We start from the raw sequence: 27,948 nt of genomic DNA, 5'->3' as shown, positions 1-27,948 counted from the left end.
CTTTCTCCCAGCGTAGAGCTGAGCCACTCCATCCCTTTAATCACAGACAGACTCGATGTACCGGGAAACTGTGGCGTTTACACTTATATGTCGCTGGAGGTCGCGGAGCAGCTATTGTTAAGCCATGATGTCCAGCTGTATCATGCAGATCACTGTCTGCATTCTCATTGGTAGTCGCCGCATTGCGTCACTGCTCATTTGCCCTGCTCTGTTTTGTTACATCAGCGACTGTCTCAGTATCTCATGACTCTGGAAATCGCCAGCTCTCATTGATAATTAATGATGTTCAGTCATTTTAGTGCTGTCAGTGTACATGCCTCTTTAGTCGTAATGGGTGTTCCTACTGCTGGATCACCTGATGTTCTTGTTGGTGTGGCAAAACTGGTCTCGTTTAGTTTTAGTTTTAGTTTTGTTTTAGTTTAGTTTTGTTTTGTTTCATTATTGGTAGTATTGTAAGATTGTTTTTGTTTTTTTAAATAAAAGGTATAGTTCACTCAAAAATGTGTACATGTAACACATGTAAAAATGTGTTATAATGATTTAAAGCTGCCGTCGGCAAGTCTGGCAGATTGGGTCGATTAGCCAAAATTTTGAATGTTTACAACTCTCATGCCCCTCCCCACTACCAGCGAGCACCCTCCCATCGAGGTCGTGCTCGTCAGTGCGTCACTGTGCGTGTGTACCTGATTTTCTGTGAACGCGTCCGTCTCTTCAGCATCTATCAACACCATGGACTCGGAGGTAGGCTGCCCTGGCTAATCTATCCATAGATAGCAATAACCAAGGAATTGGAAGCTTGTTAGTAGATTTTCTCTCCGCCATCACGCTTCATGCAATCTCCAGGCGAACTTCAGGCGTGGCGTGTGCATGTGATATTAACGTGCGCGAGTGAGGGGGGATCTGTGGCGTGTGCACGACCTGTGATTGACAGTCAGATCTCACACCCCCCTGCGCTGATTGGACCTGATGAAGCGGGAGCGCTGGATTTTTGCAAAACAAATAACACGCTCCAGGTGGAGTTAGAAGCTCGGGTTTTTTTCTAAAACCACCTTATTTATGTTGTTCTGTCGGATTATAGTGTCGATTACACTGAATATGATCAAAAAAAATGTTGCAGACGGCAGCTTTAAATGTGAAGTCTGTAAGATTTTTTTCATGTAAAAATACATTTTCTGTGTACCCAGCTTATTGTCCACTGACTAATATTAGTATTCCATGATTCATGGGTTTATCTTCCCCAGAAGTGTAGACATTGAGCCTCCCAGTGAGCATCAAAACACTGAGAATTGTCCGCTCAGAATCTTCATATCAATCAAGGATCAAACATCAAAAGGAGTCAATGAGTATGTATAGAAAGTTAATGTTAGAGGACACTTTGGCCAAAAATATGTTCAATAGGTCAGATGTGGCCTACTGCTTGGCTGATGTAACATAAGAAAGAGTCATTGAGAATTTATAGAAAGTTCATGATCGAGGACTCTCACCAGAACTCAATGAGAATGTATAGGAAGTTCAATATTGGGGACTCTTTGGCCAGAAATATATTCAGTAGGTCAAATATGGACTTCTGAATGGCTGATTTAACATCAAAAGGAGTCAATATGTATAGAAAGTTCAAAGTCGAGTCCTCTTTAGTCTGAAATATGTTTAGTAACTCTTTTACAGTTTAGTTACTGTTAAAGGACTAATTGGCCAGAAATATGTTCAGTGGGTCAAACATGGACTACTGTCTGTCTGATTTAACATCAGAAGGATTATGTAGTATAAAACCTTTTAAGGACCCTTTGGCCAGACATGGTCAATAGGTCAGATATGGACATGGCTGATGTGACATCAGAAGGAGTCTGGGAGTATGGATCCTTCATACAAGCAGCTAATCTCTTTCCAGCTCAACCTATAGTGAGAGTTTGGGCCGTGGCTACTGTAGCAGGCTTCACCTTTAACTTTGTAGTATTAGGGGGGAAAACTCTTTATATAAGAACATTTAATATATATATATATATATATTATTGTGAATCGTCAGCTTCCGGTTGCTTTGTTGTTGTATGCTACATTACTGTTTTGTTTTGATTATTATTTTGTGTTTTGGGCTTTTATCATTTTTAGTAAATATGTTTAAATAACACATAAAGGAACGTTTCTGGGAGGAGAGAAGGGGAGTGTGCTTGGTCTCGTCATATAGTCGTCAGGAACACGTGCACCATAGCTCTGACGGTTGTCTGTATCTGCAGTCTTCTTTTATTTTGATCCACACTCTCAAATCAAAATGACAGGGTTGTCATGTTGTTGGAGCACTTGGAGCTGAAAGTGTGCTAGTTAAAAATATAAAGTGATACCACAGGGAATTGCAGCCATCAAATCAGAGCAAAGACTTCCCATATGCCAACTTTGTGGCATGTACTAATACTCTCTCTCTCTCTCTTTTTTTTTCCAGGTGGCTCGATGGCCCGAAAAGGAAGAGAAAGAACAGCCAGTGTTCGGTGAAGAGCATGTCTGGTAAGATGTCTCACATAAGACACTGATGCTCTTGCCTAGAGCTGCAGCAGTATCTTTTCCCCTCCTCATTCCTCCCAGAATACATCACTGACTCCACATTTCTGAGAAACACTCAAGAAACCCTGAGGGAGAGAAGGGTTTTCAGTTGCCCCGTGATCCTTCTTGCATCAACTCCAGCATCAGTTCAGCTCAATAGACTTGTTGTTATGTGATGTTCTGGTGATACTCCTTCAGGACATTATAACTCATGTTAAAGCAATCCTTATCCCACGCTAATGGGCTATGTAAGGATTGGCTTTGTATTGGTTTGTGTATGGAGTAGCTGTTCAGTTTAGGAAGTTCAATAAAGTTGGTCCTGCCTTATTCACGCTCATGCCCACAGTAGCCAAATAAAGCAAGCCAGATTTATCCCAACATCCTCTTCAATCTCTAACCTTGTAGTTTTCTAATGCTGGTGGTGTCACGTGTGCTTAGGAAGAAAGACGCTAGAGCAGTGTGATCATATTTACAATTCCAAAATGATCTGGTGTTTTATTTTGTGCAAAGAATACATTTAAAAAAAAAAGAAGTCAAAAAAAAATAAATCCCAATAAATATGCCATATTTTACATGAGTCTGCATTTTTATTTACCCCCATCTTTGCACCACCTGCTGGTGATGTTTGTAAATGTTAATGAAAGAAGTTAAAAAATGTCATTCTCTTTTCACCTATTTTAGTTTTAAGAATGGTGTATCTGGGGAAAAAAGCTCTTCACCTTTGTAAAAACATGGAAAAATTTGTTGATAATACATATGATAATAGTTATTTGTATTATTATTTTGCATCTTCTTTTAGCTGTTTATACACTCCTGTTCAGAAGTTTGGTGTCAGTTGTTTTTTATCAATACTTTTATTCAGCAAAGATGCTTTTAATTTATCAAAAGTTTCTGTAAAGACAATTATAATGTTTCAAAATCCTGAAAAAAGTATTAAGGTTTCTACAAAAATATTACACAACACAGCTGTTTTCAAAATTGATAATAATAAGAAATGATACTTGAGCACCCAATAAACATTTTGGAATGATTTCTAGAGCATAAGTAGAAAGCAGTTATTTTCAACTGTAATAATATTTCACAATTTTACTGTTTTACTGTATTTTAGATTAACCCCAAACTTTTGAATGGTAGTGTATATTTTTCAGCTTTGTATTTAGTGTAATAGTGGCCAGTTGACTTTTCCCCTTTACTGTAAGCTATAGCATGTTTCTCAAATAATAACCTGTTTCATATTCATGAAAGCCTTCACAAATTTGCTGAGAGGCTCTGGCAGTTGACTAAGCATAAGGCAAGAGATTGGTTTTCCTGCCAGAAACACTGGCAGATCTTTATTGCTGTCAAGTGACACTCAGGGCTCTTCAGGCCTTTCATCAATCATGTTAACTAGACTAGGCCTTAAATAGATACTCAGATAAGGCTGAAGTTTGTCATTTCTGCAGTAACGCAGCTACAAACGAAATCTGAATTTGAAATATTTTCCTAACAGTTTCCAGTTCCCACCCCCAAACTGACACCATTGGTTGGACTAAGATTACTACACTGTGAAAAAAAAAAAAAAGATGACTTCACTGATTACTACACTGTTGCTTACTTAAATTAAGTACAATCAACTTGAATGTTTAAGTCGTTTCAACTTAAATTACTTTAAATCGACTTAAAAATTTGTTGATTCTTGTATGACTTATACAAAAGGTTAAAAATAGCTTATTTTGATGAGTTAAAGCAATGTGCAAACGTGTCATAAACTATTTATGTATGTATGTATGTATAATGTATGTATATATATTGAGATAAATGTTTCTGACTTCTGGTTTCCCACAGTATGGGCTTTGTGGTGTTGATGTGCTGGTGTTTGTACTTGTTTGTTGGTAGTTGCTATCAGTTAGCAGTTAAGAGTTGTTTTTTATATATTTATTTCTTTATTTTGTATGGCAGGGTACATCCCCAGCTATCTGGAGAAGGATGAGCCATGCGTGGTGTGTGGAGACAAAGCTACAGGCTACCACTACCGCTGCATCACCTGTGAGGGCTGTAAGGTAGGACTTCTCTGCGAACACTTGTGCACAGTGACATCTGTTAACAGACACCTCAGCCCTACATATATTTATACAGACTAGACTGTCACTTCACGTATAGTCATGGTGTGAAGCTGGTCCCATCTTTTCAACAATACACCCTGTTGTCATTTGTGAAACTTAGACTCCTATCACTATCAAACCTGTCTAGCCTAAAAAAACCCTGTCAACCATCTTATCCACTACTGTCTCTCTGTATGTGAAGGGAGAGAATTGTGAGTGACAACTGTGCTGTGCAAGTCTTTGTGACTCCTGTCTAAACAGTCTGATTTGAAGAGCTCTTAGAGCTTGTATATCCCCTTACTGCAAAAAAAGACATTAGCTAAACATCTATCAAATTAGGGATGTCAGCAACTTGCACGTGCTCTGTGCAGTTATTTAATTTTATATTTTATTTAATTAAATTTTTATTTTTGGGGTTTTTGTAAGGGTTTCCCTAAATAAGGGAATGTGTTCAAGAGCTTAATTGTTTTTTCTGTTCTATAAAATTTGGTATTAAGACAAATTTTTATTGACTACTGAAATTTTAGCTTTTTGGCAACCCTACAGAAAACAAGACAACATTGCAGAAGATATCGTTAAGATATAAGAGTTGGTAAGATATCATTGGCAAATAGTTTTTGTTTGCTTATTTTAAGCATTCATCTACTCATCCATTAGGCTTCTTAAAACAAGATACATATGTTCTCTTTCATATTTTCAACTAAATTCATATATTCTATGAAAACATGTTTTATTCTCATTCACATTTTTGCTTCTCAAAAGGATATTTAGATATTTTTTTCAGCAAAACGAAACAAAAAGCCTCTTTGTATCCACCTGCTCCATATGTGACAGATAACGCACAAATGTCTGACCCCCCGCCTCTGAATAATCTCTTTATCCAACTCACTCCCAGGGATTCTTCAGGCGCACCATCCAGAAGAACCTCCACCCCTCTTACTCCTGTAAATACGATGGCTGCTGCATTATCGACAAAATCACCCGCAACCAGTGCCAGCTTTGCCGCTTTAAGAAATGCATCGCCGTGGGCATGGCCATGGATCGTGAGTGACCTCACACACTCATGCAAATAACATACAAAATCATTGAACATGCAAAAGACACACACAGACAAATAAAATAAAAAACACGAGTCAGTACATGGCATCAGAAGTTTTCTTCTATCTCTTAGTTGTTCTAAGTTAATAGAATTTGTTGTGAAAAATTTTTAAATAAGGAAAATAATTCTACATCAGACATTTGGACCACACTGTATTGGATCTAGGAGCCCTACTCCTTCCATACACAAATGCATGCTGACAGCAAAGGTACATTAATCCTATGCAAACTGAAATGCTCAGTCTGGGGTTCCCCTTATGTATGTCTATACATCTCGCATATGTACAACACATGTTCAGCCCAGACCACATTTCTTCTTCCTCTGTCACTCCCTCTCTCTTTCTACTCTAATAATGTTTTATGGATGTTTCTTGTTCTACTTTGATCCCTCCCTGATGCTCTTACTCGTTCTGTCACTGCCATTCTGCACTGCAAAATCATTACTTTTGTTTTCCAGGAAAAGTGACTGAACATCCTTAAAATGAAAGATTTACTGGAAAAGCAACTCGACCATAACTTAATTGCATAGTGTATGCATTGTACAGTGTTCTATGCATCATGAGAGTGGGAGAATTAACCCATTTTTCTCTTTGGTGTAGTGGTTCTGGACGACTCCAAACGGGTTGCGAAACGACGCTTGATTGAGGAGAACCGTGAGAAGCGGAAGAAGGAGGAGATGGTCAAGACCCTACAGAATCGTCCAGAACCCACCAGCTCAGAGTGGGAACTGATCCGTATGGTGACAGAAGCTCACCGCCACACCAATGCACAGGGCTCTCACTGGAAACAGAAACGCAAGTTCCTGGTAAGCAAGCTCCTTGTGTGTCAGGTCAGTTTTGTTTGTAAAACAGGGTTGTTATTGTTAACTAAACTGTAACTAATATTAGAGCTGCATCGTTAATCGTTAAAAGACCGCAATCTCAATTCAAACACCCACACGATCTCATTCCTACTGTAAATGACAACGATTCGCCTGTGTCTATTAAACGTTTGACCAAATCAACACCAGAACATGCAAATCTCTTATCGGTCCTTATCTGTCAGTGCAGATTTGCATTTGTTTACACTGCTTGCTAATCAATTTAATGAGTGACAATACCAGTCTGCAAATATCAGTTGTGACCAGGCGACAGCGAGCGCTAAAACAACTGACAGGTATAACTGGAATGTAACCATGAAGAGCCTTTGTAAAAGCGTCTCCGTTTATGAAGAAGGAAGGAAAGAGGAAGGAAAGAGTTTAGATGGTATTTATCGCTCATTCTCTCAGACAATATACTACCTACTGTGAAAGGTGGCAGGATAAAGGAAGAGAAAATGGAAAGGAAGTTTAGGTGAGGGACACAGAATATGTCTCAAAGTGCAATGGGCTGCCTACCAAACATCTAGTGGGTTATCTTTCCTGAAAGACAAGTCGATCTTAAAGAGAATGAAAAGAGAGTCATTTACTCAGCTCATGTCATTCCAAAGCTTTATGACTTTTCTCTCTCTCTGTGTTTTGTGTCCATAACAATGTTTTGGATGCCATTGACTTTAATTGTATGGACAAAAACAGTTCTTCAAACATTCTTTAAAATAGGCTCGCTTAAACATGGTATCTTAACATGTCTTACTAGGAGAAGGAGTGATTTGGAGACTCTCCATCATAGAACCAAAGTAGGTTTTCTCAGCCCACCGAACTCCCAGCTGTTAAGAGCGCTATCAAAGCCCTGACGCACACCAATCTAAACATTCGGCTTGTACTAGACCCTGTTACGATCATCCACAGGGGACAGAGAAACCACTTCCCCGGGCCGGCTGAGAACTCCTGTAAAACGGCTCATAAAGAATTCAGCCTGGATAACCTTTACTACCAAGAAATGCCTCCAATAACAGTGCAAGGCCGAGACCCCGAATGACCCCGATAAACTGCACTCTCTTTCTCCATGGGAACACTCACTCCGTCCTGTCGGTAGTCCAACTGGGCTGTCTTAAGATCTCTGTAGTGAGAAAGCGCAGTGCCAAGTTCTCAGCAGTGAGAAGGCCAGGGTGGACCAGCAGAGGGGATAGTTTACACTGGGGTCTTACAAGCGTTTGGGACGTATCCAGGGCCTGCGCTACCCCCACCTCCTGGAAGATGAGACACACACAAACTTTGGCGCTCATGTTTGTTAAAACTTAAACAAATACACCAGTGCGGCACAGTTAAAACAGTCCCGTCCATCTGAGACAGCGTAAACACAAACACACAAATCTTAAGCGGCAGCAGAAGTTCCTCAGAGGCACATTCTGAATCACTGAACAGATTCTTTTGCATTTATTTACTTTCTAGACTTAGCCTCTCTGTGTGGTCTGTGCTGTAGTTTCTGATCTGTATGTCACATGAAGGCTTCCTAGCAGCTTTAGCGCTAATAAACAGTAATATTAATACGAGTAATTATTCAAACAGCTTGTCTGTCATAGTAGTGTCCTGAGACTTTTTTGCTCTCACAACCTCACAATGAAACAAAATAGTGTTTGTGTGTAGGCCAGCACTGCGCTTTTTTTCTGCAGTCTTGTCTTGATTTCAGTGTCTTTGTTTATTTCGGTCTGTTTGCTTTATCAGAAACAAAGAAATCAATGTGATTGCACAGTTTGAGGTCTTTAGGACAGTCGCGCCGCAAGACCACCACACGGACATGTTTTTTACATTTTAGTGTTCAGGTTTTTATGGGCATCACAAAATGGCATGAATATTAATTAGGTCTTTTTTAACATTTGGATAATTACTATATATTTGCAAGGCTGCATTTATTTGATCAGAAATACAGTAAAACAGTAATTATATGCACTCTTTTCTATTTTATTAGTTTCTAAATTTAATTTATTCCTGTGCAAAGCTGAGTTTTCAGCATTATTATTCTAGTCTTCAGTTTCACATAATCTTTTAGAATTCATTCTAATATGCTGATTTGGGGCTTAACAAGCATTTATTATTATTATTATCAATGTTGTTGAGAACAGTTGTGCTACTTAATATTTTTGTGGAAACCATGATACAATTTTTTCCCTTGAATTATTATTATTATTATTTATGAATATATATATTTTTACACTATGAATATCTTTACTGTCACTTTTGATGAATTGAATGCAACCGTGCGAGTAAAAGTATTAGTATATTGCTTTAGAAATAAATATATATATTTCTAACATATTATATTATACAATTACAATTTTATATACTGTTTGATTTGATAACTTCCCTTTTTAACCCCTTTTTTGCTTTCTCTATCACTTATTTTATTCCTGAAAATCTATTCACTTGTTATTCTTACATGTCAGTGGTATTGAATGCAGTCCATGAATCATAGCCGTGTCTCGCATTCAAAAAATATATCTACAACTGCCAACATGTAATGCTGTAATTGCAGCTCTGTCTCTTGAGTACTTATAATTACCTCTATTCTGACTCAAGTAACACACCTCTCACTGTGTACATAGAATGTTGATCCAGATGCCAGGGCTACTTGGCTGTTTGTCCAGAGTTTTTACATGGCTGACCTCTAGTCCACCCTGAGGATACTAAACGCTGTGGTTTTCCAAGGCTATCAGGCTACATAACTGCAAAGCCAGAGCCTGCACATGCATCTCTTACTGTCTATCTGTATATTCATTCATTTATTCTTCAATGGAAAAAGTTAACCCTCTGTGGATCTATCTGTGTCTGCAGCCGGAGGACATCGGACAGTCTCCGGTGGTTCCCACATCAGATGGTGACAAAGTGGATTTGGAGGCCTTCAGCGAGTTTACCAAGATCATCACCCCAGCCATCACACGTGTTGTTGACTTTGCCAAAAAACTGCCCATGTTTTCAGAGGTGAGAGTGCTGTTAGGTTTTGTTTTTATTATACAACTGTTTGAAGTGTTTTTGTCAGTGCCGGTCCTAGACTTCTGGGGGCCCTAAGCAAAACTTTTAAGGTGACCCTGTCAGTGCGTCATAAAAAAAAAAAAAAAAATGACACCCAACCCCTTAATCTGTTCTTTCAGAGCAGTTTCACCATCAACAATCAATAGTTGATCTTAGAATGACAAACAATAGGAAAAATACAATAGAAAAAAAATTCAAACGAAATAAACACTATACAAATACTATACAGAAATTGAATAAATCAAATGTAAAAATAAAACACTGCGTAGTCTTCACTGTATGAATTAATATAGAGAGATTTTTATTAAAGTTACTAAAGTTATTCAGTGAATTTTATATGTACAATAAGCAGAATACTTGCAAAAAAAGTGGAGATAAGGTTAGAAAGCATGAAGCTCACGGCGTCAGAATGCCAGTCTGTCAGACACGACCCTTAGCAATCCGTTACAGTATGTCTCAGATAGTCTAACGGGAGATAAAAATAAACAGTAAATTAATTACTCTCGAGTGATTCGTTACAAAAGTGCGCATCAAACCTGCTAAACATGAAAGCTGGATCGCGTGTGTGATGCGCTAGAACACACCTCTCACGTGTCAGGCATCCACTTTTTAACTTCTTGTCCTTTTAATGGCGGTTGGCACATCCATAGGTACATACCGCCACCTACTGCACGACACCTGTGCGACAGCTGACGTAAAATAAGGGATTGAGTTTAAGATAGCCGTTACCAATCAGTTAAAAAAAATGCTTAATCTGCCCCGATACTGACCGTTGAGATCGGCTTTGGACATCTCTGGTTATTTGTAACTGTTGCCAAATGATTCAGCTGATAAAACAATAACATATATATCGGGAATGTGTCAGTATTGGTGGATTTTCTATGTATTTGCTATCTATCATGTTAGATGAATTGTACAGTTGTGTGTGTGTGTGTGTGTGTGTGTGTGTGTGTGTGATATTGCCACATTACATCAGTCATCGTAGCTATGTAGCATTCTCTCCATATTTAACATTCACCATCTCTCCTTTAACCGCAAGTGTGAACATTCTTGCATAGTAGACTACACAGCACCCTTATGGCAGAATATTTATTATTGTCTACACAATAAATTTCCTGTCATCCACTACCTCTCAGTCTATTTTCTACTTTGAGCGTTATGCCTCCTGTATTTTCCAGACAATACACACCTAGACGGTCTGTAAAATAACACCGACCCACAACCTTGTTGCTTTTGTAAAGGATGTGAAATGTTTTATATATCAGTGTATATAAATGTTACTTGTGAAGAACATGTATTTGACCGTTTAGGCGCACAACCGAAGACAAAGGCTACTATGCTTGTCTGTGGTCCACTCGGAAAGCATCGTGTCAGTAGCCGATTCAGTTATTATTATTATTATTATTATTATTATTATTATTATTATTATTATTATTATCTTTCACTAACTTCGGTAGGGTGTGCAACAAAGGAATTATAATTGGCTGCTTTTTCTGCAGAAAGCTGATCTCTAGTGTCTAATTTTTTATCGATCATTTGTTGGTTAAGGGTGAGAGATGCGAGTTGTCAAAGGGCTGTCAAAGTTAACACATTAATGTATGCATTTAAGTTAATCTGTTGCTGTGCTGTGCATTCTGTGCTGTGCGAATACAATAAGTCAGAAAAGAAAAAAACTGAAAAAGCTTAATCATTGCAAGATTATACACACAATATTTATTATTAACTCAATAAAATATATGAAATAAGTATTAAATAAAATAAAATAAATGTAATTTGAAGTAACTTATCACCCACTTTAAAATACACAATCATTGTTTGTTGTCAAGTATAGTTTTTCATTATTTACATTATTTATAATTAATTTAAATATTGTATCATGTGTCTCAATACTGAAACCTATACTGGCATATATTTTGGGGGTTTTCCACCCTTAAAAAAAATCTAAATTCATGTGAACTGAAAATAAATTCAAGTTTTCATTTTTAAATCAATTTACAGACTCAATACCAATATTTGAAATTCATTCAATAAGTATTTTTCAAGGTCTGTGGACAATGCCACAGTAGGTTTTAGGTTACCATTAGGTTATGTAATTATGTATTATCATGTGATTTCTAATTTCTGTAGCTGCCTTGTGAGGATCAGATCATCCTGCTGAAGGGCTGCTGTATGGAGATTATGTCCCTTCGAGCTGCAGTTCGATACGACCCAGAAAGCGAGACCTTGACCCTGAGCGGGGAGATGGCTGTCAAACGAGAGCAGCTTAAGAATGGAGGTCTGGGCGTTGTGTCTGACGCCATCTTCGACTTGGGCAAGAGTCTGGCTCAGTTCACCCTGGATGACACAGAGGTGGCCCTGCTGCAGGCCGTCCTGCTCATGAGCTCAGGTGAGAGAGGACACCTTCATTACAGTAATCCTGCTCATATTATTATTAAATTATTCTTTGTGAGAGAAATCTCAAAACTGGATCAGCAGCAAGAAGCAACCAAACGGATTTGAGATCAATGTTAGTCTCTGTTTCTGAAGCTAGTGCGCTACCTTGCTGTCTTCTATGGGAACATGCTCGAAACTCGAAATAGAACTAAGGGATCAAAGCTAAGGATTGAGCCCTAACAGTTCTCCTTTAGATAAAGCATGTTCAAGAGAATTCATCAAACCTGTAACAGGCGGGTTCTGGAAGTAAAAACCTCATTCATTTTCTCCATATTATTATTTAAAAAAAATTTTTTTTTTTTTTTTTTTTTTTTTGGTGTCAGCCTTTCATTTTATTTTGCAATAAATGTAAAATAATTTCAAATATATTTAGCAAAATCAATATTCATCAGTCATCATATTATGTGTATATATTTTTTTTATATATATATTTTTGTCAGTCACAGTACTTCATTGGATTATTGTAATATTCCCTCATAAAAATTTAGTGTTGCTAATTTTAAGATACTTCAAATCAAAATCTGGATTTTGAATTTGATGCTTAAGAACGTTGACTAGTAAGCAGTGTTATTGTAGTACTATTTGTATACTGTTATAATTTTTTATATAATTTTTTATGTATAAAGTTTCTTATACCTAATATTTCGATTTTTATTATTATTTATGCTTAATTTCAGTTACCGAAAGCATAGTGTTAATAGTTTTAGGTTTTGGAACATGGTATTTGGTAAATATTGTAGTGGTAGAACTATTCAAAAGTCTATGAAACCTAACTAGATGGGTTTTTTTTAAATAAAATATTTTGATACAATGCTAAATTGGTCATATACTGAGTATTGTCCTTGCGTCTCTTCAGATCGAACAGGCCTGACGTGTGTGGAGAAGATCGAGAAGTGCCAGGAGATGTACCTCCTAGCGTTCGAACACTACATCAACTATCGCAAGCACAACATTCCTCATTTCTGGCCCAAGCTGCTGATGAAGGTGACGGACCTGCGCATGATCGGAGCCTGCCACGCCAGCCGCTTCCTGCACATGAAGGTGGAATGCCCCACTGAACTCTTCCCCCCACTTTTCCTGGAGGTCTTCGAGGATCAGGACGTGTGACGTCCTGGCGAGCCGCGGCATGAGAATCAGGAACGTTTCATAACCCGTGTTTCTCTCCCTGTCTCACCCCCCTCCATGCACCAAACTCACCAGCAGCAGCTGCATTGGCAGGGGTCATCTTCAGAAAGGCTTTCATGTGGGGAGGGGGTTAATTCAACAACTTTTTGGGTTTTTTTGGCTTCTCGGCAGAAAACTCAGCCCTCCCTCATCCCCTAAACTCCCCATGCGTGGCCCTTCTGTCTCAGCATGATGTCTTATACTGGTTTATCAACACCTTAGACAGAATATATATCTATACACACAAACACACACACACACACACTCTTATAAGTGTGTTATAAGATGCAGTACCTATGCGACTCAAATTCTTCAATGAGCTTGTATGCATCTGTACACGTAGAGACTGCACAACTGTCACGCCACCACTGGAGGTGCCCTCTGCTAAGACTGGATGGCAGCTGGCATGTAGATTCCTCCACCAGGTCGTGAAGTGGTCAGTTGATTTCAGTCATCGAAATCTCAGCATTTTTGTGAGATTAACCGCCGGTATCTTATGTTCACACGCCGTAGCTGCGCCAAGCTCTGGGCTAATGTGGAGCTTCTCTAATAGACCTCATGATTCTCTTCGATATTGAGCCTGTGTATGGAGCGGGAGGACATTTTTAAACCAAATCAGGTGCTATATTTAAATAAAGCTACTCAAAATGATTTGGGACCTTTGAGAATATGCCCCCTCCCTTCTCTGTAGGACACGGGCCGTTCAAATGCTCTCTGTCGCCATTTGAGTGCTCATTCAAGGGGTGCCTCTCACTGACTTTTCAAGAACTGACTTTTTTTGTTCTTGCCATTTTCTGGGCTTATTTGTGGGCTCCTTTTGCCTCTCTTTGTCCCATGAAAGTCACACAGAGATGGAAATCCAGGCACCCCTACACCTCCGATCCACGCTGATTTGTGTTTTACAGGTGTCGGGAGGGAGACAGTATTACCATACTCCCAGACCCAGCACACATACACACACAAACGTACTAAAATACACACCTCAAAACTCGAATGCCTCATTTTACTGTATGCACTGCAGTGCTGTAGTTCTGGACTCCCATGCAGGGCTTTGAGAGTTCAGTCCAACCCATCTGTGTTCCGCTCAGATGCTACTGTTGCCCGGTCTGTGCGAACACTCGTGCACACTCCTGACGGCCCATGGCGGACTGGCTGTTGTCGATGTTTTTTTCCTTGTGTTGTTTTAATTTTACCTCAAATGTGGGCACACCTTCGGCTGGCTGTGGCTCCATGACTGCCTCTGTGCTGACAGGTTTCTACCTCACCTCTGGACACAGGGCAGCTACCCTCAGCCACACACACACTTACACACACCTACACACACTCGTACTCTCACACACTGACAGCCAGGAAATAAACAGTTTTCTTCTCAGTTATGTTGAAATACCACTGTAGACAGGAGGGCCTGCCATTCCTCATCGTAGCCTCGTTAAAAAAATGTATCTGAATGGGCTTTTTTTTTTTTATTACATTTTTTTTTTATGTGGGACCAAGTGTCACTTTGATTTCCGTCACAACGGAAGCTAGTTTTCAGCAGTCGGCGAACTAAACCGTACACACCGATGACTACGAAGAGGAGCCATGGAAAGAACTACAGATGAAGGACCCGAGGTGGCCAGGCTTCAACCAAATGGGTCTATCGCTGTTTCCTTTTCAATACCAAGCAGTAATTTGCAAAATGGAGCGAGGGGTCAGCTGGTTTCTTCAGCGTGGGGCAGGGGATGCGGCGAAGCTAGCAGTTGAATGAGAGCACTTAGCTTTGAAAGAGCCAAATCTTCAGAGACGATTCAACCCCTGACACCTTTTACGTTTTTGCACTAAGGCATGATGGGTCCAGCCCTCCCGCTCCTCCTGCTCAGTTGCATGTTTTCCGAGGACACGCCCTCAACCTCTCTGTCAAACAGAGGCCACACCTCCATGTGCTCCTAAGCACACCCTCAGAGTCAGTATTAAGTCTAGCAATGTCCCGGTCTCGTTCTTTCTCAGTAACGATTGACGGAGCACTTACACATTCACGAACAGACCATTGTCCCCGCATTCTCAAAGCCAGAAGTGGCATGAGACAAACACCCAACAGAAACAGGCCTTTCCTTTGTGAGACAAAGGAGTGGCCAAAGTCATGCAAAGAATGGCAGCACCGAATGAATGTGAACGGGGAGCAGCAGAAAGAAAGAGCCAGAATGAGGAGTCGCTGTTTAAGGAGGTTGCGAAGGAAGGCAGCCAATCAGAACAAGAGGAACTGTCAGCATTCCGTAAAGGGCCGGAATGGAATTCTTGGAATACGAGTGATGCCGCAGCAGTTCCGATTGGTTGGTTGAGTGAGCGCAGGGGTTTGATGCTGCTTTACCTTCTAATTTTATTTGAGAAAGGTAGAAAAAAAAGATATAAGAAAATAATTACAAACCCAGAAAACAAATAAAAAGATGACTCCAGAACAAAGAGTTCAAATCTCGGAGCTTGAGCTGTTCGTTTCTTTCTTTTTGTTTTTGAACTGAAATGTGTGTGTTGTTTTCGATTCTTAACTGCTTTACGTAAGAGAGAAAAACAACAGCCCTAGTCACTTTTTGACCATGCGTGCAGTGTAAACTAGAGAATTTCACCTCTTTTTTTCACCTCACTATAGTTTGTTATGATAAGTCGACTGCTCTGTTTGTCTGTGTATCTGTCCTTCGTCTTTTTATCAAGAGGAATTTACAACAAGAAACAGGAATATTTTCTTTTTATATTTTGTTTTTGTTTTTTTATGAAAGAAGACTTAGAAAAAAAAAACATGAGAAATGCAACAGAAACTTAAAAAAAAAAAAAAACTGAAACACAATCTACTCATACCTCACACAAACACAAAGCTTAAATGAACTTGGGAGGAGAGCTTATCTGCGTGGCACTTGTGTCAAAGTGCGTCCAGTGCACGTGTTGAACTGTACGATGGAGTGTATGTGCGCTTGAGCGTTCATGTGATCGCGGAAGCACACGGCCCCCTCCTTCGGCCTCGAAAGCCCATCTGTTTCAGATTTGCACCAGTTGCATGCATTGGCGTCGCCTGCGCTGATGCGACGGGCCGGAATGGGAGTGAATGGGATGGGATGCGGTGTGGCTCAAAGGCTGGAAAGGGAGACGTGTGCATCTGCGACAACAGAGAGTGCTTCATGGTATTGAATGTAGCTGACAGGACTGGGCTGGAACCGAGCCCGGGAACTAGAACCTCACTTCAGGTCACCAGCAAGAGTGGACAGTGCTGTCAAAATGATGTTACACATACAGCTTACTGAGCGTATATTGCCCGCCCTTCAAGGTGCAATACTTGTGTTTTGTTTTGTTTCATTTTTCTTTTTTGTACTTTTACAAGTTTTTTGGCCATAACCAAGGATGTAAATACAAAACAAAAAGATATTGAAAGATTAAATCACTATGTGTTAACCATATGCAACCGCCACATACTGGATGTCAAGGCCAGAACACCGGCTGATCCAACCGTTTTTGTAAAGGAAAACTGCTTGCATAGCTTTGTAAATGCTTCACACATCTGTATGTGTGCTTTTGTGCACTCGCAAATGTGCATGTTCAATACAAGTATGAAGAAGAAGTGCCCCATAAAATTAACAATCTAACCCTGTGCCTCCGCAACCCTCTGCCCCGCACTCAAACCGCTCTTTCTGACAGGATAGCTAGACGTACGTTCGCTAGGTCAGATTTCTGGTAGAGACGTAGATGGGTATGGTCTGGTACCTAGAAGCACTTAACTAACCGCGCCACTGCCAATCAGATTCCTCAGAGGAGAATAGTAGATACTGGTTTTGTTTCACTTTGGTGGTGGTGTAGTTTTATTTTCGCCCCTTTTTTTTAAACCAAATTTTGTGTTATCTTCAAAGAAAGATGAAAAACGTCCAGAAGTAAGAATGTCTATGCAATGCTTAACCCTCTGATGGCATGATGGCTGTGTCAGTGAGCCCTGATTAGAGAACATGTCTCTTTCTAAACACTCCCACCCACCGCAACAGCATGAGCCTCATTCGGTTTGTCTAGGAAGACCATAACTGCTGCCTGAGACCTGCTTTGTCAAACCTCACCAACATATGAGGGCGCTAGTTCAACTTTCCGCTGATCTCCGATGATGTCATCCGCTGTCGAGAGACTGCATTTGTGTTTCTATGTATGTGTTTGCGTCAAATGCTCTCATGGTTCGGTGGATTGTTACTACCTGTTAGAAATCAAAACGCCATTTCATACGTTCAAAATGGAAATGATCTTTTTATTCACACTTTAGCTGACTGACGTAAAGCTGAAGTGTAATTTTTTGGTTAAAATACTTGGTCTTATTTTATATCATTTATATAAAATACTTAACACAGAAATAACTAAGTATGCATTTTTGTCGGCTGATTTCAGCGAAAAGAATAAACACTGGCTGTTCCAATTCAAAGGCTGCATTCTTCTAAGGCCGCTGAGCGTTGTTTAATTGAACAGAGGACTGTACTTGTCGCCTAGCAACTGTGACAGATGCCGTTGAGGAGCGGCAGTAATGTTACTGGACATTTTGAAAAGTTATATTCAACTCCCTAAAAACAAAATAGGGTTCAAAACCTGTCTAAATATGTTCACCTTGGTCCATTTATGTACATAATAAAGAGGATAAACTATATAAAAAAAACGCATCTTATATCTAAGGTATGTCAACATTTGAATATATATTATATTATATTATATTATATTATATTATATTATATACATATATATATAGGAATACATATTATATCTATATATTATTTTTTATAATTTTTTTTACATTTGTATCATTAGATACATTCGATTATTTAAGTAAGTACAACCCAATACTTAAAAAAGTGTAATCCGCCAATTTCTCTTTTAAAAATCCTGTTGTCTCCAGCGTGCAATGAATTTTGGGGTACGTGAGGGCGCGAAGGATCCATCTGTTGTATTCTTCATTGCCTGCAAAACAAAGGATGCATTTCAAGGCCGCATTTAAAGAAGCCTTTGAATTGGGACAGCCTTTGTCGCACTGTGGTCGGCCTTCGAATCGGCCTTCGAATACGGCCTTCGAAGGATGTAGCCTTTGAATTGGGACACATCCACTGTCTCTGAGGGTCTATCAAAACATTTTACCAGCCTGGCAACAGCTCAACCAATAGTGTGAGTTTGAGGCGGGGCTATACGTTTTACAAAGCCAATAGTAGAAGAGGGGAGTGTTTTGGAAACCTGCAGTTTCTTTTTTTTTTTTTTTATAGTAGTTGTGCAGAAATCACACACTTCAGCTTTATGCGAAACCCCATCAAAAGCGCACTATTTTTGAGTATTTGAGTTTGATTGGCTGCCCTCAGCACTGTGATGTCAAAGCCCTCAGTTTTGCTGTGTTTCTTTTGAAGCTGAATGTGAGTATCTTGATTTGATTAGATTGTGACCATATGTTTGTTCAAGTGCTTATTTCCGAAATGCACCCAGCCATGAGAGTGTGAGCAGAGAGCGGGGATGATGTCCACACCACAGCTGTTTTAAATGAGACTGGAAAGGAAAGCTATTGAAGGATTCTCTCAGGTATCAATGAAATAAAAAAGACACAAAAAAAAAGGAATATAACGAACTTTTTTTTTTTTTTAAATAAATGTTGAAAAATTCCAGCCATGCCTTTTGTTAGCTCATCATTCTTTGCTCTCTGAGTTGAAGGTGTGCTTTCAGTGTTCTTGTCCTGTGGTCTTCTCTTTATTGTTCATCTCTGCCACATACACACACATTTCTCCTGCACTCTATCTTGGGGCTGCTTCAAAGGGGCTCTTAAAAGGTGGTCATGAAAACCTGGTGAGAAAATTTTAAAAGCAGTGAGCCTTCATATTTCTGCAAACCATAGATTTGATACACAAGCATGCAGTGGAACCAGACCCAGTCAACCCTGTCTGACTTAAAGGTGCACTGAGTCATTTTTTATTATTATTATTTCTGTAGCGCTAATGTCCTTTTGGATTCACACTGACACCTACACTGTAAAAAAAGAAACATTTCTGCCTTAAATTTTTAAGTACAATCAACTCAAGTCATTTCAACTTAAATTACATTCAGCTGTAACTTTAAAATGAGTTGAATCTTGTATAACATTAAAAAAAAAGTAGAAAAATTAGTTAAAGCAATATAAAAAAAATATTTTTTACAGTGTAGTGATTTGGATGAAATCATGCTAGTATTTAAGAGTGATAACCGGTGGGTTAGCATTTACTGTAGCTGTGATCTCAATATGGCAGACTGTGAGGTGACTCACATTCAGTATTTTTTTCAAAGTGTTTTTATAATCATAAAAGTGCACCTTTAAAGTATGTAAGCAAATTACAGGTACACAATACATTAATGGAGTGAAACATCACAGCACTTTCGGGGGAAAACATTTCTCATCACATGCATGAAAGACTACATGGAAAATAATTGTTTAATGACATAATAACCATCATTTTTTGCTCCTGACACTACAATGTTGGATTGAACTTATGCATTGTGTGTTTTCTGTGTGCATGCTTTTGTGCTGTGAATATGCTGGTGTGGGTGAGTGTTTGTGTGTGTGTGTGTGTGTGTGTGTGTGTGTGTGTGTGTGTGTGTGTGTGTGTGTGTGTGTGTGTGTGTGTGTGTGTGTGTGTCTTTGCTTTTTGTAGTGACCATGTGGCTAGAATTGCTGGCTATTGTTACTTGGACACGCTTTAAGGCTCTTTTGATGTGATATAAAAGCAAATATTTACAACTAATATTTCTTTGAAGAACTTCAGTTCATGCTAAGCATATGGTGTCAGGTGGAGAAGTGGATAATTACAAACGGGGAAATGAGGTCAATAATTTGTTTTTAGGTCCATCTTTAAATATAATCAATAATGATTTCCCTGTTGCTAATTATTCCACTATTATAATTTTTTGCTCTCTAACTCTTGCTCGCATATGTACAACCGATTCATTCGTTTTTCAGATATATTTTTTTTATTGCACACGTTTGGGTATTTTTGGCATACTGAAGGAGTGCGAGGATGTAATTATACTCTTAACTGGAAATTTATTCTAATGTATTTGGAGAGATATATTGGCAATTTAAAAAAACTGTTTATAGAACATTATAAAATGTGCCTGGTACATTTCATTATGTCAATTATGAACAAGTTCCCATGGAGTTATTTCATTCAGATCTTTATCTGGGTTTTGGTTGTTTCAAGTAGTTTTTCAAGTCTAAAATGGTAGTGCTGTCATCCAAGTTTCCTTTTGCCTCAGAGTATGACAGTTTAGTTTCAACATTTTCTGTTTAGTCAGATTAAATAGGCTGCTGGTATTGTGTACAGAGAAGATTCTGTCAAGCCATTAGAGAAAACTACATGCAGAGACAGAAAGGAATGTTTGCACACTAGTTGCACACAAATGTATTTAGCCAATCACTCAAAAACATTTGTGATGCTAATATTATGCAAAGAAAGGTATCTCGGGATTCTTATGCAACGCTTGTCAGGTTTCACAATAGGTGCTTTTGGTTCAGTCATGCTCAGGTTTGCTTTCAAGACATGTAGGCTTACATAAAATAAAATGTGTCCAACAGCTGAGGTCTTCTACAGAAGGGTTCACTTTCTCGCAGTTCAATCGACATTAACAGACCTACACACACATCTGTTTTGCTGTCATGTTAGTGCTGTTTCCTCTCAGCTCTCCACTGACCAGCTGCCAAAGCTTCCACATGTTCATTTCATTCAGCTTCTCTTACAGGATGTGCCTGATGAGACATAAACCACTCTAGTTCATGACAGAACTGAATGCTTTATAGGACAACTTCGCTTTAGTCACTATTAGACTGGATGGTGCTGTTAAAATAATATTGCAACATTACTAAGAATTCCCTGGCTACAAGTAGGCGGTCTAGACTGTGTGATTAGTCTTTTCTAAAGATGTAAATAGTATAAAGAAAAAAAATCAAAAACCACAATCAAGCACATGAATGAGCTTTAAAAGAATATTATGTTATATAATTTCGGACCTTGTGAGTACGTAACCACTAACACTTTCCTGTCAATTTCAGGACTATTCCATTATAAACTTTTATGAGTAAGTCTCTCCACATTCAGCGGCCCAGGCAGCAAATACTGCAATCAATCTGAATGAGCTCTCAGTTCTCCCTGTCCTTGTTATAAGCTTTAACAATGTAAAACTGCAATAAGTCAATCAGCAGGAGCATTGAAGGAAATTGTTAGCAATTTATAATATCTTTTATTTAACAAGCTGCTTTCAGAAGCACCGCAGTGAAGTTTAATTGGCCCCATGCAGAAAATTTAATTCTGATGTGTTAAGTTTTGGGTACAGTGTGGTCAAAATTGGATCACATTTCTGAAAACAAGTCCTATCCATCCCCATTACTGCTATCCTATTACATTTTCTTTCTTTTTCTCTAAATAGTCTCTCCCAAAGTCGACTATAACCTAGTGTAGGTATTGATTGGTGTAGACAAAATCTCATACATCTTTAAGGCTTGCTGTTTGATTATGAGGCTTCATGCTTTGCTGCTCTGCATTTCTGTTCTCCTGCCTTTTTGCACCTTTTGAGGCCTAAATCAAAAAACATACTGTCTGCAGAATTATACAAGATTACATTTTTTCTTTTTTCTTTGTTTCTTTATTTTATTTGCCTCCGAGAGCCTTTTGGCGGTGAATTTAGATCACTTGAGGGCTCCAGAGACTATATCAAGTGTCAAAATGGCCGTTTATTGAGTGCACACAGATCAGACCTGCAATCAGACCTTTCCCCAGGGCCCAGCGTATTGTTTCAAGTGGTTAGGGAAGGCTGAAGTGATATGCTTCTTGATTTCTCAGATATCTTTACCCATAAAACCAAATGTCTTTCTAAGTACATTTTGCACTGGAGTTTTGCAGTTTGGGTGTTTTTTTGCTTTGAGAACATGGTTTGTTGAGTCATTTCTTGGAGATAGTTAAATACGTTATGCATGACAGCAAGGAATGTATCTTGTCAAACATAAGGAAGTTCGTTTTAAAGACCTCACAAGAATGATTATGCAATAAAACGGATATGTGTACGCTTATGCAAGATTTTAAATTGAGTGGTTTGAGTGCGGGCTTGATCAGGTTTGCTTATAAGGCCTCAAAGGGTGCTTTAGTCGACCCTCCCTATTTCCTCCTGAACTTCATGCGAGGTTCTCCACTGCTGGTTCTTACAGGACATAACCCTCCTTGCACACTGGATATTTTCAAATCTGCACGCATAAATGAGATTTACTGATAAAAGGCTCTCTGCCGTGATATTTCCAGTACAGTGTTTCTGGACATTTGGACATTCTGCTAAATTAGTGTGTTATCCAGGTGCAAACAAAAGGGTCCATGTCTTTTCTTTTTCTCTATTCCAACTAACACTCCCTTTGGGCTCTAACATACATGTGCATGTCTGTTTTTGCTGTCATGTTTGTATTGCTTTTGCTAGTTTTCCGTCTCAGTGGCCCACTGGCCACATGCCACAGTTTCCATATGTTCAGCTGCTCTTGGATGATGTACCTTATACAGTATCTAGGCCCAGATGGAATTTGCTAATTTTCTGTGTTCATTCTGTGGGGGGAAAACCGCCAAATTATTTAATAAATAATTGTGTGTGGGCCTGCTGGTAAGCTACAAACCAGGTGTCATTTCTGCAAAAATTAATCCAAATTTAAATCTGTGTTTATGCAGATCTTTTGTATTGTACTGTTTACTGTTAACAGAAACATTGTGCAAATGGTGCGTTTGTGGTTCTGGAAAAATAACGATTTTGGGGGGGAAAGTAACTTCAACAAGGCTATTGCGAATAATTCTAGGACTCACGAATTTCCTAGCTTCACTGTGATCAAAAACTCAACTGGGAAACATCACAACAGTAGAGTCCTCAGTCATTCAGGTGTCCTGACCAATCAGAGGCCAGGTAGCAGATGATTGGCTGAGAAAGCTGGGAGTCTGTTTAACCTATGCAGCGTTATCGGGCAACACTTTCTTGTAATTGTACAGGGCCCTTGAGGAATAGTCACATCGCTTGAGCAGTTATTGGGGTTATCATGCAGCTAAAGACGTAAGGGAGTACAGGAAATGTATCAAATGTGAAGTAGCACTCAATACAGATTTGAGCGGATAAAGTTCTGAGAGTCTTAGCACAGCATGTTTCAACCTTCAGCTCATTGGACCAGGTTCAGGAAGTCTTTATGATTCATTCCCACCTAGCATGGAGGTGCAGGAAAGCTTATGCAAGTTCTGGGCCAAATGGACACGTGTAACTCAGAATATCTCAACACAAATACACACAAAACCTCTGAATATCTACTGTGATCTCCTCTCACACCGACCCCCCATTCACCACCCCACCTTCCCCCTGCACCTGTCAGTCCTAGATTTTTGGGTGGTGTGATGTCAGGTTTTCTTGTGGTGGGCTGTTTTCGACAGGTCCAGACAATCAGCGTGTTTGTCAATGTCAATGTGTGATTTTCAAACTCTTTGTTTATGGTCAGGATTTTAAAGGAAGATATTTTTATGGTAATTGTCGCTGGTCTATTTTACTATATATTTATGTAATAAATATGTGACTCAATTTACATCCCGGACTCCCTGGTCTGTTTTTGCTATTATCCTATACAGTAGCTCCTGTATTTCCTGTTCTGGCCGTACTGGAGTTGGTCCAAGGTCGCAGGTGCAGGGCTTTCGATTTACAAGAATTTAGTCTGACTTATTGGTTATTTTAATATCACTCAGCAAAAGCTGGAACACTCCTAAAGCACTTCATGACAGATCATCCCTCCAAGGACCGGGGTTGTGATGTCCACCGCGTGCCAAGACCGAAGGGAGTGTAACTGCCCTTGGTTGAAGGGGAATTCTGATTATTTGTCCTCAGCACAAAGGCTTGGCAACTGTTTTGGCTTGTGACTGGGGTTGTCAGAGAGCCAGTAGCCATATCGAGTCTCTGCGGATGCCGATTTTTACATAGACTCATTTAAAGTCTGCTCACTTTCATTTTATGCTCTCTGTTCAACAGGCTTGACAACTCACTGTATAGAAGGATAGTAATGACAGATCACTATGAGAGTGGAATTATGAACTGTACTGACTGATGTCAGATTAACAATCAAATACATTGTTGTGTGAGTCAGTGTGTCTAGCTTATTCAGTTTTACAAATAAGTTTTGTTTTGTTGGGCACTCTTTGTGCGAAGCTTTCTTTCTTTGCTCGTACTTGAATTGAGTGCACTTTTCTACATGATAAAGCTTTCTTTTTGTCCTGACTCGTTTGTACTGTAAGAAGTCTTGAAATATGTTTCTCATTTAGTGTTCTCCTAACACTGTCTGCACTTTTTAGCTTTGATGTTGTGTATCAGCTTGGCAAAATCTTTCTTTCTCATTCTCAGGTTCTCTTAACTTAGACCGAAGGGTTCTTAAAAGGGACCTATTATGCAAATTAACTTTTTTTTTTTACATACATGTAGTTTGGCAGTGTGTGTACACAACCACCCTATAATGATAAAAACCCACCCAATCCTTTTTTAATCCCCATAAATCATAAGCAATGTCTAAGAACTTAGAATGTCTAAGTGACGCTGACGGACTCTGCCGTATTAGCATAGACCTGTCTTGAGTGAGTTGTACACTGTCTGCCATTTTCTCCAGGCCAGAGCAGCTGTAGCGACAAGAATGTCTCGTAAGCAACTGTGTGTTTTGTTGTTGGATATAAGAGTGAACATAACAGTCGCCATGTACTCCCGACATCAGAGCCGCTGAAGATGCAGTGGATTCGTTCTATTTATATAGGGAATGCGCCACCAACTACCTAAATTCGTTCATGTCTGTGCGAATAATTTTACACCAGACTGCTTTGTGAACGAGGGTCAATACAAAGGGACAATACAAAATACAGGTTTTATTAAAGGGATAGTTCACTTTGAAATTAAATTTTGGTATGTTTTAGCTTACCTCAAGGGCATCCAAGATGTAGTTGTCTTTGTTTCCGCAGTAGTTTCAATTTTGATATTTTTAGGTCAAACCGTTCTTGTCTGTCAGTCATATAATGCAGGTCTATGGTCACCACCTCAAAGAGCATGCACAGAGAAGTCCAAATTAAACAATTCCCCATCGTAAGTACACATTGATGGCCTAAGACACGAAACGAGCGGTTTGTGTGAGAAAACGAACAGTATTTATATTGTTTTTATATCGGAAGTGATCTCTCAACAATGAGTGACGTACACGCACGAGAGATCACTTCCGGCGCTTTCCGGCGCTTGCACAGACACAGCCTGCGTCCCAATGTGCATACTATCCATCCTAAATAGTATTAGGCCGCTGTCGGTAGCCTAAAAGAGGCCTAGAAATAGGGTTTCGTTCCGACAAACGGGGCACTAATTTTTCTTTTGCTCAATATGTTCAACGTTAATAAAAGGTATCCAAGCAAAAAGTTCTCCACGCATTATCCTGCAGTTAATGAGAAATTGTAATTTATTGGCACACTATATTGACTGCGTATTGAGACATGTAAAACTGTTGAGCTAGATTTTCAACCAATCAGCATCGAAAATGTAAGTAGGTCACAGCTGAAATCAAGCCAATATCACTACGCACATGTAAACATGGAGGAGGACGTAAGCAGCACATCTTCATCTGATAGCGGCGATCAAGCTCGATTAACACCCGTAAAGTGTATTCTTCATGTCGGAAAAGATGGTGGGAAAGGTCCGCAGCCCTTTACTGAAGTCCGATGGGAAAAAATCAAGCATAGGAATGGCTCAAAACGTCGGACACTACGGAGCTAACGTTAGCTATTGCTAATAAACATGTTGCCCTCCTGGACAAACCGGTCTCTGATGTCCCAACAACTACGGGTTTCACCCGGCCTGCTATCGGCGTTTTATAGATGCTTGACTTGTGTGTATGTGTGTGATGGGTAGGTTTAGGGGTCGGGTTAAGGCCAATTTATACTTCTGCGTCGAGTGTACGCCGTAGTGTACGTCGTAGGCTACGCACGTAGGCGACGCCGTCGTGAGCATTTATACTTCTGCGAATGTCTGTGTTGCTCTGCAGTTACACCGCCGAAACGCTAGTTGGCGCGGGTGGGTTTTAATGTTCCACTGTGTTTACATTCCTCGCGGCTGTTTTGAGTTTAGGATTCTACGAGCAATGGCGACTGAAGGAGTCATACAGATGGCTGTATTTCCGCACTTCTTCAAGCAATTTCTCGGTCACTTAGTCTATTTCCATGGCTCTTCACTGATCTTCGGAATTTAAAAATGGCGGGCGGGCGGTGCAGAGTGCAGAAGATCATTCCGGAAATGGGTAGGAGGAAACGCGATGCTATCTAGCCGACCAATCACAGATCTTGCGGTCCGCGTCGCCGCGACGCGTAGTTACATTTTTGAAGAGGTGCGCGTCAGGGTACGGCGAAGGGTACGACGTATGGTACACGTCAATGCGTATGCTACGCCGTACCTTCTACGCGCACCCGACGCAGAAGTATAAATTGGCCTTTAGTGTGTGTGTGTGTGTGTGTGTGTGTGTGTGTGTGTGTGTGTGAGAGAGAGAGAGAGAGGTGGGTAGGTAAAGAAATAAATCAAAATTAAATAAAAAAAAAACTTGCATCACAATAAGTGTATTGTGATTGTCAAAACATTTTTGTAACTAAACTGAATTGTATTAGGTTTAGTGACAACAACATGTTACAATGTTTATATACAATTTCTGGTAAGCTAGGTTTTTTTTTTTTTTTTTTTTTTACAAATTTCTTGAAACAAATTTCACGATTTCAATTCTTGTGATTTGATTTAATATTGACTCATTTGAATAAATATTAGGTATACAAGATAGGCGTTAATTTTTCTCAAGAAAAAAAATACATAGGCTACATACAGACAACACTATCAGCTGCAGTATTATTTAAGGTAAAAAATAACTCAGATTAAATATGCGTTTTTTATTATAATAACAACTTTATTTAATGATATAAGTACAAATATAATAATTATGTAATATAGTACACATATTTAGCAAAATACTTTTTCTAGCCAACTAACGTGCCTATATTATGGTCATTAAATGGCTTTCCTGAGGTAAATGTTATGTGACATAATTGTTCTCCAGCTGTTTTATTGACCCCTTTGTTTGATTGATTGATCGATATTATGTATGAAGAATATACATTTCGGTAAGCAGTACTGTTTCTTTCAACATTGTTCATTCGTGTTTATTTACTATTAGCTAGATGATCGGGTCACGTGGCGCTAGGGATCAATTACAAACACCAAAACGGTATTTATTGTTTGAATTTCGTAATAAAATTGACAGAATCTGAGAGCTGAGATTTTTTTCGTATTATAACTAACCTGCTCTGTCAAGTCTGTCGGTCTCGGTGAATGCGTGAGAGTTGGCAGCTCTGTTATTATATTTTGACTTAATTCTATTTGTTATTCAGATTTTACCTCAAATATTACCTTTGAATTGGAACATGAGAAGTAATTGGGATGTTAATGCTACAGTAGAAGTTTTCTTGATAATCTTATGTTTACAGTCCCTAGATAGCAACTTCAGGTATCACACATTTCAAACTGGTTTATTTTGTACTTCAAGTGGTGATTCGGCATTTTGGAGTTTATATGATAAACAGGTTTGAAAGTGCAAAATTCCCTATGTTTTCCCCTTTTTTTTAAATGGGCACCTTTAGCATCATTTTTATCAAAAACTGCAAGGTTGTGTGTGGAGAACTTTTTCCTAAGGAATCTCTATAT

The 27,948-nt window shown here is 39.2% G+C and overlaps 1 protein-coding gene across 3 annotated transcripts in view; it reads left to right on the top strand.

The window, feature by feature from the left end:
• Window positions 1-23,781, top strand: part of thrab (thyroid hormone receptor alpha b) — a 168,024-nt gene extending 144,243 nt beyond the window's left edge. For all 3 annotated transcript variants that reach the window (XM_082151064.1, XM_082151065.1, XM_082151066.1), the window contains 7 exons: window positions 2,435-2,496; window positions 4,471-4,571; window positions 5,509-5,656; window positions 6,311-6,516; window positions 9,400-9,546; window positions 11,725-11,983; window positions 12,887-23,781. In XM_082151064.1, the coding sequence (XP_082007190.1) occupies window positions 2,435-2,496; window positions 4,471-4,571; window positions 5,509-5,656; window positions 6,311-6,516; window positions 9,400-9,546; window positions 11,725-11,983; window positions 12,887-13,137 (1,174 nt within the window). In that variant the 3' untranslated portion in view covers window positions 13,138-23,781. The remainder of the gene's footprint in view (window positions 1-2,434; window positions 2,497-4,470; window positions 4,572-5,508; window positions 5,657-6,310; window positions 6,517-9,399; window positions 9,547-11,724; window positions 11,984-12,886) is intronic.
• The last annotated feature ends 4,167 nt before the right edge of the window (window positions 23,782-27,948 follow it).

Source organism: Leuciscus leuciscus, assembly GCF_965113295.1.
Source record: "Leuciscus leuciscus genome assembly, chromosome: 21".
Classification (NCBI taxonomy): domain Eukaryota; kingdom Metazoa; phylum Chordata; class Actinopteri; order Cypriniformes; family Leuciscidae; genus Leuciscus; species Leuciscus leuciscus.
The sequence above is the reverse complement of the archived record's forward strand: the minus strand, read 5'-3'. Positions and strand labels throughout refer to the sequence as shown.